At 43.0% G+C, this 19,567-nt stretch overlaps 1 protein-coding gene across 7 annotated transcripts in view; it reads right to left on the reverse strand.

Moving 5' to 3' along the window:
* ATP8B3 (ATPase phospholipid transporting 8B3) overlaps nt 1-19,567 on the reverse strand; it is an 89,520-nt gene that overhangs the window by 9,956 nt on the left and 59,997 nt on the right. For all 7 annotated transcript variants that reach the window (XR_015741323.1, XM_087922782.1, XM_087922785.1 and 4 more), the window contains 10 exons: nt 18,432-18,620; nt 16,805-16,917; nt 15,583-15,747; nt 13,635-13,746; nt 12,644-12,719; nt 10,604-10,745; nt 9,380-9,653; nt 6,396-6,619; nt 4,739-4,822; nt 1,186-1,425 (listed from right to left, as the gene is read on the reverse strand). Coding sequence is in view for 6 of the 7 variants with exons in the window: in XM_087922782.1 (XP_087778908.1) it covers nt 1,186-1,425; nt 4,739-4,822; nt 6,396-6,619; nt 9,380-9,653; nt 10,604-10,745; nt 12,644-12,719; nt 13,635-13,746; nt 15,583-15,747; nt 16,805-16,917; nt 18,432-18,620 (1,619 nt within the window). In the remaining variant the exon portion in view is untranslated. The remainder of the gene's footprint in view (nt 1-1,185; nt 1,426-4,738; nt 4,823-6,395; nt 6,620-9,379; nt 9,654-10,603; nt 10,746-12,643; nt 12,720-13,634; nt 13,747-15,582; nt 15,748-16,804; nt 16,918-18,431; nt 18,621-19,567) is intronic.

Here is a 19,567-nt window from a genome sequence, read left to right on the forward strand (position 1 = left end):
ATCTATCTATCTATCTATCTATCTAATTCAGCTTTGTTTGGGTATTTTCCCACGTCATTATAGTTGTGCTTTTAAACTTTAAACTTTTAAAAGCACAATTATAACGACGTGGAAAATTACCCGAACAAAGCTGAATACCATACATGTAAGTACCCGTGAAAACCTAAGAAAACAAATATATATATATAATATGTATATGTATATGTATACACACATTCCACCCTGTAGTAGATTGCTTTAAAATAAATGCTACGATGTCAGACATGCTGATCCTGTTCTCATAATGCATTTAACCGGTTTAAGGGAGGTTAAGATGGAGTCAATTGAGGTAGTAAACTAATCCTGAGGGGGAAATCAAATAGACCCAGTCAAGCAGAGGGTCAAACTCATTTCATTCAGGTTATGCTTTCACGGGAACCGTTTAACAGTTCTGAGATCAAGAGAAAGTTTTAGAAAGACTGTAAAAAAAAATGGGTTTTCCTGAATTCGCTATCTCTATAGCTGTTTTAGTAAATTACACACACACACACATACACACACGAACAGAAACAGATGGGAGGTGAGTAGGATTCTGTCTCTTAGAATCTGTCCACAACAGTGGTGGCATCAAAGTGCATTTTTTCCGTTACAGGTAGTCCTTGACTTATAACCACAATTGAGCTACAATCGATACTGTGGCCACCAAAACTGGATGCACAATTACTGTATCCAATTTTGGCCACTACAATATAAAAAAGATGTTGAGACTCTAGAAAAGAGTGCAGAGAACAAAGATGATTAGGGGACTGGAGGTCGAAACATATGAAGAACGGTTGCTTGGAAATGGGTATGTCTAGTTTGATGAAAAGAAGGACTAGGGGAGACATGATAGCAGTAGTCCGATATCTCGGGGGTTGCCACAAAGAAGAGGGAGTCAGGCTATTCTCCAAAGTTTTCTTAAATTTATATTTAAAAAGCATGTGTTGTGTTTATAGTAGAGACAGGATCTTTCTAGAAGGATTTCTTCCCTTTCTCAGCACTTCCTGGAATGACTGTGCACAATCCTGCACCAGCTCTTTGTTCATTGATTTTGGGCCAACTCCGGACTACCTTTTTGGAGGCCTCTGCTCTAAATCTACTACCAGAGGAATTCAGGGAGAAATTCTATCACATTCAGCTTCTCTACCACCACACAAAGTTACTCACCTCAGCCATAACTGTCAAGATGGCAGAGGTTGCAACAACCATTCCAAAGGACTGATAATCACCAGTGACCCGGATGCCTGATCTGTCCCCCATGGCCCACATGGTGACGTAGAAGTTGACCAAAGAGACAAAGGATCCATGGATGAATGACACAAAGAATATTCCAAAATTGAAGAAGAGGTCTTTTTGACCTGCCTTGTACAGCTCGGGGAACTGCAGACTTTTCTTGGCGTTCACATCCTAATGAGAGAAAGAGTGAAGGCAATTCAGGAAGGAGGGAAAAGTCAGGAATGGAACAGTGGAACTGACTGCTGGCAGTTGTAGATTAAACATATCTGCTGTCAGAGTTCCGAGTAATACATCCACCAAAAGCAGGTAGATTCCTGAGGCAGGTAGATTCCTTAAAGAACATGTTTATTGGACAAATTATATCGGCACAGCTAGCGAAAACCAACTCTAAAGGTTCCTGTGGTTTTCCTCCTAATTAAAAGAGCAAATATCCCCTCCCTAGGTATCACCATTCATATTGTCCAATGAAGGTAGCTGGGAGGCTGCTTGGTCACTCAACTCCTTCACTTGCCATCTGTTGGGATGACCTTGGTTCCCACAAGAAAACCTTTTGTTTTGACTGGTAGCCAGTCTATCTGCTTCCCCTTTCCCTTCCCCCTTTCAAAGTTCATGGCAACTCTGAGGCAGGAAAAGATGACTTCAGCCAGGTCAGCTTCAGAGTTGACATCTGGAGGGAGTCACACTGGATAAGATTACAGGCAGTCCTCGACTTACAAGCCCAAAATTGAGCCCAGATTTCTGTTGCTAAGCAAGACAGTTATTAAATTAGTTTTGCCCCATTTTATAACCTTTGCTGCCATAATTGTTAAATGAAGCACAGCAGTTGTCAAATGAATATGGCTTTCCCATTGCCTTTGCTTGTGCTCAGAAGGTCACAAAACTGATCACATGACCCCAGGACACTGCAACCGTCATAAATGAATTTTGATAGCATCTGAATTTTGATAACATGCCCATGGGGATGCTGCAATGGTCATAAGTGTGAAAAACATTATAAGTCACTTGTTTTAATTCCATGTAACTTTGAACAGTCTCTAAACAAACTATTATGAATCAGGAACTACCTGTACTCTAAAACAGGAGTGCAATGTAATGATTTCCCCCAATCTTCTGTTCCTTTTTATTGGTTCCCAAAATACTCCAGATGTGACCTGCTGAACCTTGGTGGCAACAGGTGGTTTCTAGTTTTTGCAAAGCAAAAAAGCGAAACAGATGTGCTAAAACCACTGATAAGCTTACCCCTTAATCTTACCTTAGCCCTAGTCACAATCTTTCCACCAATGGCAAATAAAAGTTAGAATTCATCATTGCTCCTCCAGTGACATCATTGCTGCACCTTTGTACTCAAACCACTGAAAATATTGCTCAAAAAAGGCAACTGTTGGGCATAACATAGAGCCAGTTTGATTTAGCAGTTAAGGCACCAGGCTAGAAACCAGGAGATTGTGAGTTCTAGTCCCGCCTTAGGCATGAAGACCGGTTGGATGACTTTGGGCCAGTCATTCTCTCTCACCCCAACCTACCTCACAGGGTGATTGTGATGGGAGAAAATAAGAGGAGGAAGGAATATTATATAAAGTTTGTTGCCTTGAATTATTTATAAAAGTAATAAAGGGGGGATAATAAACAAATATTTCCCATCTTTGCCTCAGTAAAAGAAGATGGGACAAAATCCTGTCACAAAAGGGATACTGCTTCCCCCTGCTGGTGATGTCAGGTACAGAAGGCAGAAATCTGATCTCCAGATTCTCTATTTCCAAAATGGATACTGTAACTCCCAGGTCTACAGCCAAACTCATTCCTCAAGACTCTGAAAGAGAATTAAATGCCACAATTCTCCCCATTTTGAGGTGGAAAATGCATGAAAACTATATTGGAAGACCCACAAGAGACTTGCCATAGTTTTTAAAAAAAAAAACCCTTCATAAAATTACCCTAGAAAGAACAAACGAAAAGAATAGCCCTATGCAATTTGGGATTTCCTCAAAATGTTAAGTAATGCCAGTAACCATTAGGCCGTAATCTATTTCTTCTCAATTTTCATTGTTTGAATAACAGCATCTGTGCTTCTGTTGTCAAAGTAGTATCATTCCACTTTGCTGAAAGGCAAATAGTGTTTAATAAAAAATATGGTTAAAACTTCCAAAATATACCAAAGTGGCTTTCACTACCTTTTATTAATTTCTTCCATAGAAGTATGACAACTTAAGCTATGGGAGTAAAAGCTAAATTCATATTGTTGTTTTTAAAAAATCTGATCTGGAATTTAACTCAATATGAACATGAGTTTTGGATTATAATCTTACTAATGAGCTTCATAACATGTCCTAAATTTGGGTTTTTCTTAACATAAGCTTTAACATTTCAGTTCTTTTTTTTCCTTTTTTTCTGATTTGCTAAATTTGTTACAATTTTCAGATCTTACTGTAGCTTATGAATCAAATCATGCTGGTTATAGATAGCAATTCCTGCACAATAATCTGATTCTCATGTTTACACAGCAAACCTCTTCGGTTGGTTGGGCTAAGAGATACTGTCGGGAGGGAGTGTGCAACTGCTGGAAGTTAAAACCTACCCCTCTCCTAGAAAAATGAAATATTTTAGGATATATTAAAAAGGCAGAATATTTCCCCTAAAAGAGAAGTAGAAACTTAGAGAGGCAGAAACTCAGTCCCCCTCACACCTTTGTTAATAGGCCATTAAGGCCTGGGCCAGTTTATTCTACATAACAAAGATCTACCTCCTTCAGGCAGAGCCATTTCATTGCCCTTCATTGCACCACCCACCAAGTTTCAACCGAAAACTGTAGAGAGTGGCTCAAAATAGTTCACTGGGTAACAGGAGACCTGGATGACAATCTTAACACTTAACCATCACACTTCACACTTTTCTACAAATCTCATTTATTTGTACATATTCTCCAAATGCTTTAATAGGTGGCAAGCATCTAGCAAACGCTTCCCGATTTTGAAAATAGAAAACAAGCTCTGAATTAATTCGAACTTAGAAGGGAGATCACTATACAATCTCACAGGTTGCACTGAGCAATGAAAAAGCCATCTTGGAAGAAAATAATGTTTTTTTTTCTATAGGTAGTCCTTGCTGGGGAAACTGGGGGTTGGTGCACACATCTTAAAATTGCTAAAATTTAGAGAAACTAAACTTGCTTGTCGCTTCTCAAAGCAAATGCTGCCATTTCTTTCCACTTGTCTTCTATATGGTTCTCCTGTAAAATTTACTCTAGTTATCCTCATCGGAGACATCAAAAACACTGGGCTATTTGAGATTCTAGCTAAGTGGAATATTTCTTGGTTGTCTTTAAATCAGGGAAGCACTTCCCTTCCCTCCCTCCCTCCCTCCCTCTCTCTCTCTCTCTTTTGCATTAGGGAGGTAAAGGATATTTCCGAACATACCAGGGGCCATTGATTTAACTTACAATGAAAACGATACAGTGTAAAACACTGCATAATGCAAAGTTACTTACCTGTTCAAACAAGCCCAAACACAGGACTGGGAACGATGTGTAGATAACATTATAAAGGGCAAGGAACCAGCCCTCCAACAGAGGCTGAATGGAAAGAGAAAAAAGAAAGAGAAGATTAGAGAGACATCTTGAAATCTATGACCAGGACTATCATTTTCTTCCTCTGCACATTATCCAGAATCGGAACTAAATTCCTAAAGCTGGATGGCTTTTCCAGGAACATCAGTGATTCCAGAGAAAGCCCACAGCCTTTGTGAATAATCGCCATTAGTCCATCTACAAATTACAGGATGAATAGATAGATTCCGGATGTTGATTTTTGTGGCTAACTAATCAAGGCGAGGGCTTTGTCGCAACAACAATCCTGCTACTAGCGAAGATGTAGCTATGTTTGCACTGAATATCAAGGAGGAAGCTGTGTTTATGCCGGCACTCTTTGCAATGTGTCTTTAAATGCTTTGCACGCCTTTGCACTCCAATGCAGCTGATCCCTCAGCACAATATGCACAATGCCTTGCGTGCATAAATGCCACAATGTTTTCTTCCTTCTGTTTAAACTGTGACTCTTCCTTGCCCTTTCCCCACAATAATAACTGACTGATATAAGCATGCACAGTGTCAGGCCCCAAGAACCAAGAAATAAAATGGAATTAATTCTGAGCAGTTTCCTTTATTGTTCCTCTCCTATAGACAGAGCATTTGTCAAACTAAAATTACTATTTGCAGTTTAAAAAACAGATATTGTCAGAGAATTGGTAGGGAGGAGCCTTCTTAATTCTCGTTCTCCTAACCAAACTATCTAAGCTTTGCCGTCTCTTTGCCCTCTGGAATGCAGCCCCTCCCTCCTGGAAATCCAGACTACAATCCACCCACACATAGGTAAAATACATTAGTGTATCATGGCTGTTTTAAGGCCATGGGGTGAGTTCAGAAGAAATTTATGCCAAGAACCATATCATGTTATCAGGATCAGATGGATTATACCCCAAGGTTCTGAAGGAACTGGTAGATGTGATCTCAGAATCACTGAACCACATCTTTCAAAGATCCTGGAATACCAGGAAACTACCAGATGACTGGAAAAGAGCTGATGTAGTTCCCATCTTCAAAGAAGGAGCAAAATAGATCCAGGAAACTACAGACCTATCAGCCTGACATCAATACTTGGGAAGATTCTGGAAAAGACAATTAAGTAACGAATCTCTGAACACCTAGAGACAAAGTCATAACCAGAAGCCAAAGTGGGTTTCTCAAGAACAGATCATGCCAGGGAAATCTTACTTTATTCTTTGACAGTGTGACAAAATTAGACCAGAGAAATGCTATGAACATGTCTGGCACAAGCAAACAACCAGATCCACTTGGGAAAGGTTCAAAGGTTCAACTTTATTGTGTTCTGCCTATATTACAAGAATCTCCCCAGACTTTTCGTTTTCCCTTGGGAACAAACCGATAAGGTTTCATTTAAATTAAAGTGGTGGGGAGTCAGGTTTATGAATCTGGTGGGTCACACAAGGATTCAAGACTACCTCCCTGCTTGACTCCTCCTCATCCATATCTGGCTGGGAACCCAGCATCACACAAGTTCAGAAATGAAAGTCAGACTGAAAAGATTAAAATCAGGGGTTTAGGGTGGGGTGGGGGAATTAACACTCACCTGTGCTGTGAATCCGGTATAGAAAGCAAACCAGATTTGCACCATCATGCCAGCAAACGTCTTGAAGAAGAAGTAGCGGAGAAATTTGGAGATCCGGAGGTAGGACCACTTTCCATGGACGAAGAGGAGCCTCTGAAGGTAGCGGAACTGAGCCAGTGCATAATCACTGCACTGTACTGCTTGCATGCCTTCTTGCCCACTGATTCCAACTCCTATGTCCGCAGCTGGAGAGAACACGAGGAAGGGATAATATCAGACCACATTCCAATTTTGACTCCAGCAATTATTTAACAGAACAACAGAGTTGGAAGGGACCTTGGAGGTCATCTAGTCCAATCTCCTGCTCAGGCAGGAAATCCTATACCCGTGATGCCGAACCTATGGCATGTATGCCAGAAGTGGCACGCAGAGCCATCTCATTGGGCATGTCATCCCATTGCTCTTCTGGTTTCTGGTGCTCCTGTGCACGCCTGCTCCCGTTTTGGCACTCAGTGCCGAAAAGGTTTGCCAACACCATTTCAAACAAATGGTTATCCAATCTCTTTAAAACGTCCAGTATTGGAGCATTCACAATTTCTGGAGGCCAGTTGTTCCACTGATTAATTGTTCTGTCAGGAAATTTCTCCTTAGTTCTAAGTTGCTTCTCTCCTTGATTAGTTTCAGTCCATTGTATCTCGTCCTGCCCTCAGGTGCTTTGGAGAATAGCTTGACTCCCTCTTCTTTGTGGCAACCCCTGAGATATCAGAACAGTGCTATCATGTCACCACTAGTCCTTCTCTTCATTAAACAAGACATACCCAGTTCCAGCAACCATTCTTTACATGTTTTAGCCTAATCATCTTTGTTGCCCTTCTCTGCACTCTTTCTAGAGTTTCAACATCATTTTTAATTGTGGCGACCAAACCTGGATGCAGTATTCCAAGTATTCCAATTTATGGCTTTATGAAAAGCTCAGAAGTTTCTGATTAAGATGGGAAAGGGGAAGGATCCTTGCAGGGGACTGCAAGTCTTGTTTGCAAATCACCCCAGCTTTAATTCCCAGATAGAGGCCCAAAGGAGTGGGAAACAACCACCTGTCCCAATGAACCAGGTAGATAACCCTGTAGCAATGAAGCTGAAGGTAAGTTTGGCCAACTCTTAACCGTCCTCAGCAAGAGATCTGTTTAAACATCTTGTAAGGGTTGGTTTTCCCTTCCTTGATGCTTGGTGTTTTTTTTTTTAATGCTAAGGATAACTTCTAATCAAATTCAAATTGAAGGAATTAAAATTTCTAAACCTAATTTACAGGCCAGGGATTTCTGAAGTCTTCAATCCAAATACTAATCAACATTGGCTTTCCAAGCTTGGTCCTAAGGACTTCAAAAGAAAAGCAGGAAGGATACAGAAATAAAAAGGGTGTTAGAAAAATGGGGGAAAGAAAAGGGGTTCTTTTATGATCTCACGCTAACCCTAATCCTAACCCTAATTCTAATCCTAACTTGCTAACCCTACCTACCATATGACCTCTGAAAGATAAAACCTCAGGCCATGTGCCTTTTAATAGGGAAAATATTGCACATCCTTGGCATAAATAGTATTGACAGATGAAAAGGAACGTCGTCAAGAGTCTTTTGATAGTGAGATGGGTGGCATATAAAACAAACAAACAAACAAGGAGAACTTTGAGAGAGTAGCAACTGAGCTGCAATGGAAGGGCCTCATGGAAGCTGACATAATCAAATCTAATGGACTAATCACAGCATCCACGGAAAAGTCTACATCCAAAAGGGAGGAGGGATCAGATGATTGAAGCTCTGCCCTTTTTCATGTGTGTCAATCATCTGATCACTCATCCCATGGGCACAAAAGGGGTGGGGCTTCAGTTGCCTGGTCCTGTCCACCTTGTTAATGTTTTTTTTTAACCATCTATGGTTGATGTAACTGTCACATCACCCACTGTTCTCTAAAAGAAATTGGAATTCATCCATCTTAAATGCTTTTCTAAAGAAAAATGGCTTCCAAGTTGTCAAAAGATAATAGTTACAAAAAGGCCCCTAAGTGTCTTAGGTTTGAGATATCCTCAACACTAATCTCCAAACTCTGTAGCACAGGGCTCTCCAACCTTGGCAACTTTAAGCCTGGTGGACTTCAACTCCCAGAATTCCCCAGCCAACTGGCTGGGGAATTCTGGGAGTTGAAGTCCACCAGGCTTAAAGTTGCCAAGGTTGGAGAGCCCTGCCTAACACACTTTCTTTTCTCTCCCACCTGTAAGACCAATCTCTTTCTTCACAGGAAGGGAAGTCCCTGTGTGTATAAAAGTTAAACTTACGTTTCCACGGTGACAGCTCTGCTGTGGCCTGCACCAGCCACAAAGCCTCTGTTTTCCTCAGGCAAATCTAATCAACTGCACATATTTACCTTCTCCACTGCGGCACCATCCAAATGCTTTGGACTACAACTGCTGTCAGCCACAACTAGCATAGCCAACAGCCCATGGCTAGTCCTCTTAAGAAGTACAAGGAGTCCTCGACTTATGACCACCCCCGAGTCCAAACTGTCTGTTGTTGAGCGAGACATTTGTTCAGTGAGTTTTGCCCCATTTTACGGCCTTTCTTGCCACAGTTGCCACAGTGAATCCCTGCAGTTGATAAGTTAGTAACCTGGTTGTTAAGTGAATCTGGTTTCCCCCTTGACTTTGCTTCTCAGAAGGTCACAAAAGGGGATCACATAAACTTGGTATACAGCAGCTGTCATAAATATGAACCAGTTGCCAAATAACCGAATTTCAATCATGGGGATGTTGCAAAAGTCGTTTACGGTGAAAAATGGTCATCAGTCACTTTTTTTTCAGTGCCGTTGTAACTTTGAACAGCCACTGTAAGTTGTAAGTTGAGGACTACCTGTACAATCACCACACATCTTGGCTGACGAAAACCAATTTGAGAGCATACCTGCCTGCCCAAGACTGTATATCTGAGACCCCAAAGGGCAGCAGGAGAACTCACTTTTAATCATGTTGACGTCGTTGGCCCCATCTCCGATGGCCAAGGAGATGGAGTTCTTGTGTCTCTTCACCATTTGCACAATGAGGGCCTTCTGCTTGGGTGTGACCCTGCAGCAGATCACAGCTTGGCAAGTGGTAGCCAGTTCCACAAAGGCTTTTTCAATGAGGTTCCCGTATTCCTTGCTGGTGTCCGCAGTCCGGAAGCGCAAAGACGCCAAAAGGCCTTTCATCTTCTTTGCTTTCTTCTCCTCCTCCTCCGTGTGAAAGATTTTCTCCTGGGGAGAGAGGAAGCCCAGACGTATAACCCAGGGGGGTCTGATTTCCTTGCCCAAAATTATAGCTGTCCTACCAACAACGGTTGTTGGAATTGTGTAGGTCTACTTCAAGGGTCTTCAAACTTGGCAAGTTTAAGACTTGTGGACTTCCTCCCAGAATTCCTGAGCTAACATGACTGGAGGAGGAATTCTGGGAGTTGAGGTCCCCAAGTCTTAACACTGTCAAGTTTGAAGACCCGTGGCCTAGTTTGATGAAAAGAAGGATTGGGGTGACATGATAGCGGTGTTCCGATATTTCAGGGACTGCCACAAAGAAGAGGGAGTCAGGCTATTCTCCCTAGCACCTGAAGGCAGGAAAAGAAGAGAGAAGCAACTTAGAACTAAGGAGAAATTTCCTGTCAGTAAGAACAATTAACCAGCGGAAAACTTGCCTCCAGAACTTGTGAATGCCCCAACACTAGAAGTTTTTAAGAGGAGATTGGATAACCATTTGTCTGAAATGGCACAAGATTTCCTGCCTGAGCATCTCTATTACAAAGCCCAAGAGCCAGTGCTGTCCGAAGACGTCTCCGTGGTCATGTGGCTGGCATGACTTAACGCCGAAAGCGCACGGAACACTGTTACCTTCCCAGCAAGGTGGTCCCTATTTTTCTACATGCACTTTTACATGCTTTCATACTGCTAGGTTGGCAGGATTTGGGACAAGTAACGGGAACTCCGTTACGCGGTGCTAGGGATTCGAACCACCAAACTGCTGATCTTTCTGACCGACAAGCTCAGCATCTTAGCCACTGGGCCACCGCGTCCCACAAGAAAGGTTATAAAATGGGGCAAAATGCATTTAAAAACTGTTTTGCTTAGCCACAGAAATGTTGGTCTCCACTGAGGTCGTAAATCGAGGTCGTATCCGTACTATAGAGGAAAGGGACCCATTAAAAATGTTATCTTACAAGGAAATCCCCAGTGACCACCAGGGCTTTTTTGACATGCCCTCCAGATGCCTGGTAAGGAAGAAAAGAGCTGGTGTTGCACAGGGCTTCATCGCTGCCAACCAGACTGTTGTTGCTGTACCAGGTTGGTTCAAGAATCTCACTGAAAAACATGGAGGTGGGGAGAAAAACAAAGGTAGGAGTCATGAACCCGGAAGCACAAGGCATCACACCAATTGAAATCACTAGCATTGATCCGCTTGTCCAAGATGCACCTGCAACATCTAACCTTCCTCATCCCTCGGTTGGTATCTGCATGAAAAGTTTAATTTCTGATTCCGAGATAAAGACAACGTTCTAACCAAGGCTTCCCCCAAAAAGCACTAAGCAGACTCTTTGTCCCGGCAAAACCCCTTTTCTTAAACGAAGGTGAATTTCTTGCGTTCACATTCAGCCAAAAGCCTGGCAAACTGTCTTTCAAGGGTGTAATTAGGAAGACCTTAATTACCTTATCTAGCCTGGAGAGCTGCCAAGTAAATATTTTCAAACGCAGTGCTGACAAGGAAGGACTCGGCAGAGAGTCTCTGAGATACACAGACAGATCTTCACACTGCTGGAACGAATGAATTGTTTCCTGCAAAAGCCCCCTCCCCTTTTGCTCCTCTTTTAATCCCTACGGAAGGGGCCATTCACCGTCCACCTGTGGCCTTACTCCCATGTCGACCCTTAGTTCATAATTGTTCTTTTCTTTTGGCAGCTCTGCGCATGTGCAGGCTGGGAACCGGCTCCAGCTGCTCCCACACCTCAATGCTGTCGGACTTCGACGGCAGCTGATGACTGACAGTCTGCCTCAATCCCACTCCGCCTCTGATGCAGAGCCCTTGTCCGAGCCTTCCTCAGCCTCCAGGACTGGCCCAGATTCCTCCCCAACCTCATCACTATCCGACTCTACTGCCAGCTCCACTAGCCGCTGGCAAGCCACAAACACTAAAGCTGAAAGTTCAGGAACAGAGTCCGTATTTGCTCTGCGCTCAAACAACCTCCCTATGAGATAGAGAGATTTACTATGAAAAGCTATTGAGCCCAGCTGGAATTTCGTAGCAAATGGACAAATGAAAAACAGGGAGCCCTGTTGTAGATTGTTCAGTGGCCATCAGAGTTACAATGGCACTGAAAAAGGTGACTTAGGATGGTTTTGCACACTTACAACTGTAACAGTATCTCCATAATCACCTGATCAAAATTCAAACACTTGGCAAATGGTGTGTATTTATGATAATTGGAGTGTCCTGGGGTCATGGGATCCCCTTTTACGACCTTCTGACAAGCAAAGTCAATGGAGAAGCCAGATTCATTTAACAATTGTGGCACGAGAGCAGAGGTGGTATTCAGCAGGTTCTGACCAGTTCTGGAGAACCGGTAGCGGAAATTTTGAGTAGTTCGGAGAACCAGCAAATCCCACCTCTGACTGGCCCGCCCCCATCTATTCTCTGCCTCCCGAGTCCCAGCTGATTGGCTGGGTCTTCTTTTGTTGCCCTGTACAGGAGAACGGAGCTGGAAAGCAGGTTAGTGAGGTGGGGAGTGAATGGGATTTTGCAGTAACCTTCCCCCTGGAGTGTATAGGGAATGTGGATTTTACAGTATCCTTCTCCTGCCATGCCCACAGAACCAGTAGTAAAAAAAAATTGAATCCCACCACTGCCTGATTTTGGGTAAAAGTTGCTTTTTTTAATAAAAAATTCAATATCTATACAAATTTTTGTAACATTTACATACAAGCCATGCCCAGCCAGTCACATGACCACCAAGCCACACCCACAAATTAGGCAACACCCACAGAACTAGATAGTGGTCCCTGGGATTTAAAATTATGAGTTTGGTGGTCCCTGAGGTCCAAAAAGTTGGCGACCCCTAGTTTGGAGAACCAGCAAATCCCACCTCTGACTAGAGATTTTACAGTATCCTTCCCCAGCCACGCCCACCAATCCATGCCCACAGAACCGGTAGTTAAAAAGATTGGATCCCAGCACTGATCCAAACACATTTTTCATAGCTCCATACCTTATTTTGCTCTCCTCCAGAATGATCATATCTTCAGAAAGGAGCTGGCAAGCAAACCCAATATTGACAGCAGTTTCTGCAAACACAATGAAGACCAGAAATGGGATTAAAAGCTGGAGCATGGCACATTTTCTTCTATTTCTCCTTCCATCCCTGAAACAAGGTTGTTGGTTTTTGGGGTTTTGGGGTTTTTTTTTGGAGTAAATACAGAATCTTGGAAACAAACTGGTATTTCCTAACTCCTTGTTAGTGGCCAGTTCACTATCAAATCTCTTTGAATGATCTGAAATGCTTCTTCCCAGATTTCTCTCCATCTGGGCTACATTGCTGTTTATGAGATAAGCTGTTAACGGCCTCACTCTGAGTCTTTCAATTATTGAGGCTTCCTTTCTCTTCCATTCATTTCCCAGTCTCCAAAACCTCTCCTGTGAATTGTTGGTTTTTAAACTTTTTCCCCCCGCAATCCAGTTTGTTGAAAAAGATGAGCATATACCTGAAATAATTCTGGATAATTCTGTCTGAATGTGTTAAATAATAGCAATAGTAATAGCACTTATCTTCCTCTTTGCTGTGTTTTATAGCCCTCTCTAAATGGTTTACAGGGTCAGCATATGGGTCCCCCTCAACAATCTGAGTCCTCGTTTTACCCACCTCAGAAGGATGGAAGGCTGAGTCCACCTTGAGCTGGTAGGAATTGAACTGCTGGCAGTTGGCAGAATTAGCCTGCAAAACTGCATTCTAATCACTGCACCACCAACAAGGGTTCAGTGAGTAATGTATTTCAATTTGTTTAAACAGTTTTTTTTTTTTCAGATTCTGTACTTAGCTGTGGACATACATCTTGAAGTAAAGTGAAATCAACTTAGCTGTGGACATACATCTTGAAGTAAAGTGAAATCATCAGATGCCTGCAAAACTTTTTTTTTGCAGAAAGGAATGTCATTTCTGAAGGATTCCCTGGGATTAGAACATCACGAATTGGCTGATGTACCTTGCTTATCTCCAGTTAGCACCCATACTTTGATGTCCCCCCTTTTGAGAAGGTGAATGGTCTCAGGGACCCCATCTTGTAATTTGTCCTCTATGGCTGTGGCACCTAGAAGCTGAAAGAACAAAACAAGAGTTGATTCAAAACTTCACAGTACAAACTTCACAGTACAAATTTCATAGGACACTACAGGCAATCCTTGACATACGACCAGTCGTGTGTTTCAAAATAGTTTAACACCGGTTCAGTGGACATGGCTTGATGGGCACGCTTTGCGTGCATACACACACTTTGCGCACACCCACCAAACACGCACTTTGCGCATGCGCAGAGGCTTTCCAACTCGCCTCCTGCAATCCTGCACTCTCCCTGTCGCTTCAGCAGCTGATGCGCGGCAATTTGCTGCGCCGTGCAAAGCAGCTGCGCTTCAAAAGCAGGGAACGAAGGTCAGAATGGGAGCCCAGGGAACTACGGACGAGAAACTATAAACTAACAATGTCAACAGCATATAAAGAGAATTTGTATAAAATGTTTTACAGGTGGCATCTGCCCCCCAGCATGAATAACAAGGATTTTCAAAGATAAATTGGCAAAGTGTTGGAAATGTCATCAGATACCTGGGTCTTATTTCCATATGTGGTGGACGTGTGCAGAAGCTAAAAGACACTGGACCAAAATACACATATGGTTGGAAAAAAATGACAAAACAGCATGTAGATTTGAAACCAAAGATACTTTTACTGGGAATTTTACCTGAAGTTTATAACAGAAAATTGACATACTTGATTATTAATGTTTTAACTGCAGCTAGAATTGTATTTGCTCAAAATTGGAAAAATGAGAAAATTCCAATAGAGGAGGAGGTGATTAAAAAAATAATGGAATGTGCAGAAATGAGTGGATTAACATTAACAATTAGAGAGCAAGAAGAAAAAGAATATTTTAAGATACGGGATCTATTTTACCAATGGTTAGATAGAAAAGTGGAAGATTGAAGTATAATTTAACTGTAATGATATGTTATAATTGATTACTATAGAATGAGTTTTAATATGAATTAAAATTGGTAAGAACTGAGATTTGCTCTAAAGGATAATGTGGATTTGAAACTAAAATCTAATGATGGTGTAATAATAATATGACATGGAAAGTTGATTAATGTAATATGAACGTAAATTTAAATTCAAGAGGAAAAGACTATGCATATTGTGCACAAGAATTACGTACCAACTGACACGCTGTACAATTGAAAGATGGTTTTATTTTGTTGTTTTATTTTTGTATTTGTCTATGTTTGTTGTTAAAAATAAAAAACTTTTTATGAGAAAAAAAAATATGGGAGCCCAACAGCAGCTCCAGCAGCTCCACAGATAAAACTGGTTCGTTGTCTGCTGATCTTCGGCGCTACCGGTATGCCAGAACCAGGTCAAACCAGTAGAAAAGCACCACTGCATACAACCCAACTGAGCCCAAAATTTCAAAATACAACCATTTGTGTAGTGATCGTTCAAAGTGAATGAACATGAGTGGAAAAAATGACTCATTGCAGCATCTCCATGGTCATGTGATCCAAATTCAGATGCTAGGCCTCTGGCATGTATTTATGACGGTTGCAGGGTCCCGGGGTCATGGGATCATCTTTTGCAACCTTCTGAGAAGCAAAGTCAATGAGGAAGCCAGATTCACCTAACAACCATGTCATGGGCTTAACAGCTGCAGTGATTCACTTAGCAACTGTGGCAAGAAGGTTGTAAATGGGGGGAAACTCAATGAACAACGGTCTTGCTTAGCCATGGAAATGTTGGGGTCCATTGTGGACGTAAGTTGAGGACTATTTTTGTGGCTCTTTTCAGCCAAAGCAATATTAAATAATGTCAACTCTCAGAAATAGAAGAATATCCAAGATCTCACTTTGACTCGGCTGTCAGACCAGACCAAAACCAACGTTTACCTTGAGGTTCTGCTCAATCTCCTCATATACTTTGTCCAACTCTTGGGCCCGGCCCTGTAATAAGATGCTCGCCGCATGGTGTTTCTTGCTCCATAGGGCATACTCCTTTTTGTCCATCTCTTTCATAGCCAGGCATAAAGTCCTTAAGGTCTCCGCTGCAAAACTCTGGGAGAGAGGACAAGCATGGGTTGTTAAGGAGGGGGATTTGCTATGAATTTGTGTGCCTATTTGTGACGTTATCATCCAAACTTTCCAACCAGGAAGGTCAGCATTGTACGTAGCAGAATATTAGAGTTGGAAGGGGCCTTGGAGATCTTTAGTCCAGGGGCGTCAAACTCGATTTCATTGAGGGCCGCATCAGGGTTGCGTTTGATCTCGGGAGGCCGGGGTGGGCATAGCCAGGGTAGGTAGCTAGCTCAATGTCAATGGCTCAATGGCGGCCCAAGCACTCTGCCAGCAAAAATGGGCTCCCGAGTTCTGTTTTGATATGCAACGGCCTCCTACAACTCTCTGCCAACAAAAATGGAGCTTGGGAGGACCATGTGTGGCCTTTGCAAGCTCTGTTTTCAGTTGCGGTGGCCTCTTGCAACCCTCTGCCAGTGAAAACAAAGCTCAGGAGGACCACGTGTGGTCCTCACAAGCTTCGTTTTCAGCTGTGATGGCCTCCTGCAATTCTTTGCCAGTGAAAACAGTGGGAGGGCTGCATGAGACCCTCACGAGCTCCATTTTCGGCTGCGAAACCCTCTTGCAACCCTCTGCCAGTGAAAACAGAGCTCCCACGGCCCCCCAGAGCTCCGTTTTCATTGGCAGAGGCACTGGGGCCAACCCTTCACTGTTTCCAGGGCAGCCCCATGGGCTAGATCTAAGCACTCCGCAGGCCGGATCTGTCCCGCAGGCCTTGAGTTTGACACCTCTGTTCTAGTCTAACCCTCCTATACCATTTCAGACAAATGGCTGTCCAATCTCTTCTTAGTTCTGGTTTTTCCCCACAGGATCCCTGGGAGAAGAATGATTGGCTCAAATTTAAGCCGATAAGTTTGACTTAAAGAGAAATTAGGTGGTGTTGGTTGTAATTAGAGCCATCAAGATGACAGCTGAATTGCAAGATTGAAGTCCCCCCCCCCTTCTTTTAGCACACGTCGATGGACCTAAAAATGGGGCGGAGCTTCAGCTAGATAACCATGGCCCCCATCCTGGCTTTTCTATACAATACAAAACTTACATCCAGTGCTTTGATGGTGCAACTTTCATTGGTCCGGTCACTGTGGAGCCTTTCTAGGATCACAGAATCTGCCCCCTTGGTGTAAAGCTTGATGCAACCTTCAGGATCTTGCACTGAGAAAAAGAGATAAGGATATTTTTATGCCACCTTGCATTCATCCGTTGGTTTGTTTCCCTTCTTGTTTCTTAGATTCACATTGGATTTTCCCTCTAAGCCAGGGGTGTCCAACCTTGGCAACTTTAAGACTTGTGGACTTCAACTCCCAGAATTCCTCAGCCAGCAAAGCAAAGCTGGCTGAGGAATTCTGGGAGTTGAAGTCCACAAGTCTTAAAGTTGCCAAGGTTGGACACCCCTGCTCTAAGCACTCAGTTCTTAGGATAGGTTGATCCAAGTTATACATGAGCTTTCACAGCTGAGGTCAGAACGCTTCTCAGTTCTCATGGCCTAGAGGTGGAGCTCTGACCTCACAATCAGGAGGCTGTGAGTTCGATCCTAGGTAGAGACGAATATTTGGAATAGACCAGGAGTCTGCAATCTTAAACACTCAAAGAGCCATTTGGACCTGATTCCCACAGAAAACACTGGGAGCCACATGCCCAACTCAACTTCACTCCCACCCAGTCACATGACCCATCACGCTTACCCAGGTTTTGTGGCTCCTGGTGTTTTCTGTGGAAAATGGGTCTCTATCTCTCCCTCCCTCCCTCTCATTTCTGTTTTTCTGTGTTTTACCTTCTCAGGCCAGGCGAGGAGTGACTGGGAGGGGAGGGTGAGGGGCAAGGCCAGCCAGGACCACCCAATAGGGAACCAAAGCAGAAAGCCTAAAGAGCCACATGTGGCTCCAGAGCCGTAGGTTGCTGACACCCAGAATAGACTCTCCTGTTCTAAACTAGATGACCTCCAAGGTCCCTTCCAACTCTGTTATTCTATGATTCTATTACTTAAACCTGGGTCTCTCAGTTCCCAGACCAGTGATGTTAACGTTTTGGGCTCAATGTGTTCAAAATCCAGAAAATGCTTAACTTGACTGCTGGCATGTCACACAACCTACCCACCAACATAAAAAAACAGGAACAATTCTCTATCCCCACCCCACCCCAACCTTCCTTTCTCCACCAGTTAGCTAGAACTGAAGAAGCTTCTTGGATGAGAAGTGAAATGTTTTCAAAGCAAAAATCCAAGAAGGTCTGGTTGCCTTTTGGAAAAAGTACCTTTGGGATATCTCCCAGCTTATTTTGTCTTAAAACAATTAAATTTTGATTTTAATTTATCCCAATTCAGAAGCGGGTGAGGAGTGAACATGGACAGATGCAGACACAAAATCCTTATCTGTTGCCTTCATTTTTCATCTGCCAATTTTGGCTCAGGTTTTAAGGCAGTTTTGTTTCTCACCAGATTTATCTCGTTAGTTGCATTAATTTATACGCCACCACTTCCTACAGCTCTAAGCCGCTTTCAATAAAACAGAAGCACCTGCCTAATCCTCCTTAAAAAAGAAATTCTCCACTTTTTGAAAAAAATATTTTCTTCCCGATCCTGCACATTTGCCCAAATACCCATTAGAGAGGCTATACTTTGCAGCTCAACAAATATGCAGAGAAGTAATACCTGAAGAATCCATACTCACCTAAAACAGACATCCGTTTTCTGACACTATTGAAATCTAGCAATGCCAGCACCTTGTAAGTCCGTTGTATACCCAGTTCACTTATCGTGATAGTATCTTGAGTGCGGGAGAGAAAGACATAACCCAGGTTTCTGGCAGCTGTTACCAGGGCTTCCTCATCTGGTGAAGCAGCTTGGTAAACAAGCTTGCCTAAGAACAAAAAGATTAGAACATAATCAAGAGAGTGTCCCATGCTAGGTTTAATGAAAAGAAAGACTAGGGGTGCCGTGTTAGGAGTGTTCCAATGTCTAAGTGGCTGCTAAAGTACCCGAAGGCCAGACAAGGAATGATGGATGGAAACTGAACAAGGAGAGATTCAACCTGGAAATAAGGCGAAACTTTCTGACAGTAAGAACAATCAACCAATGGAACAGCTTGCCCTTGGAGGTTGTGGGAGCGCCATCACTTGAGACTTTCAAGAAGAGATTGGACTGCCATTTGTCAGAAATGGTGTAGGATCTCCTGCTTGGGTGGGGCGGTTGGACTAGATGACCTACAAGGTTCCTTCTAACTCTGATTATTATCTGTTATCTGCTGCCACAAAGAAGATGGGGTCAAAACACCTGAAAGCAAACAAGAAGCAATGGACGGAAACTAATCAAGGAGAAAACCAACCTAGAAACTAGGGAAAAATTTCCTAACAGGCAACCAACACATATTTATGACCATTGTGATGTCCTGAGGTCAATGGTGGGATGCTGCCGGTGTAACAACCGGTTCGGTGATCGCGTGTGCGTATGCCAAATGCATGCTGTGCGCGTGAACTGGTTTCCCCCCCCAAATTACCTGCTATGTTACCACTGGGGAGTAACACAGCTGAAGAGCAGGGAATCAGCTGAGAGAATATAGGTAAGTACAGCATAGGGGTGGTGGGGTGGGGCACATGATTGTCCAAACGAACCGGTTCGCTGCCAGCTGATCTTTGGAGCTAGGGGTTCACCCAAACCGGTCTGAACCGGTAGAATCCCACCTTTGCCTGAGGTCACGTGATCACGTTTTGTGACCTTCTGATCAGCAAAGTCAATGGGGAAGCCAGATGCACTTAACAACCATGTTACTAATTTAACAACTGCAGGGATTCCCTTAAAAACTGTGGC

Source organism: Pseudonaja textilis, chromosome 1 (assembly GCF_049901715.1).
Source record: "Pseudonaja textilis isolate UNSWEBS1 chromosome 1, rPseTex1.2, whole genome shotgun sequence".
Taxonomy (NCBI): Eukaryota; Metazoa; Chordata; class Lepidosauria; order Squamata; family Elapidae; genus Pseudonaja; species Pseudonaja textilis.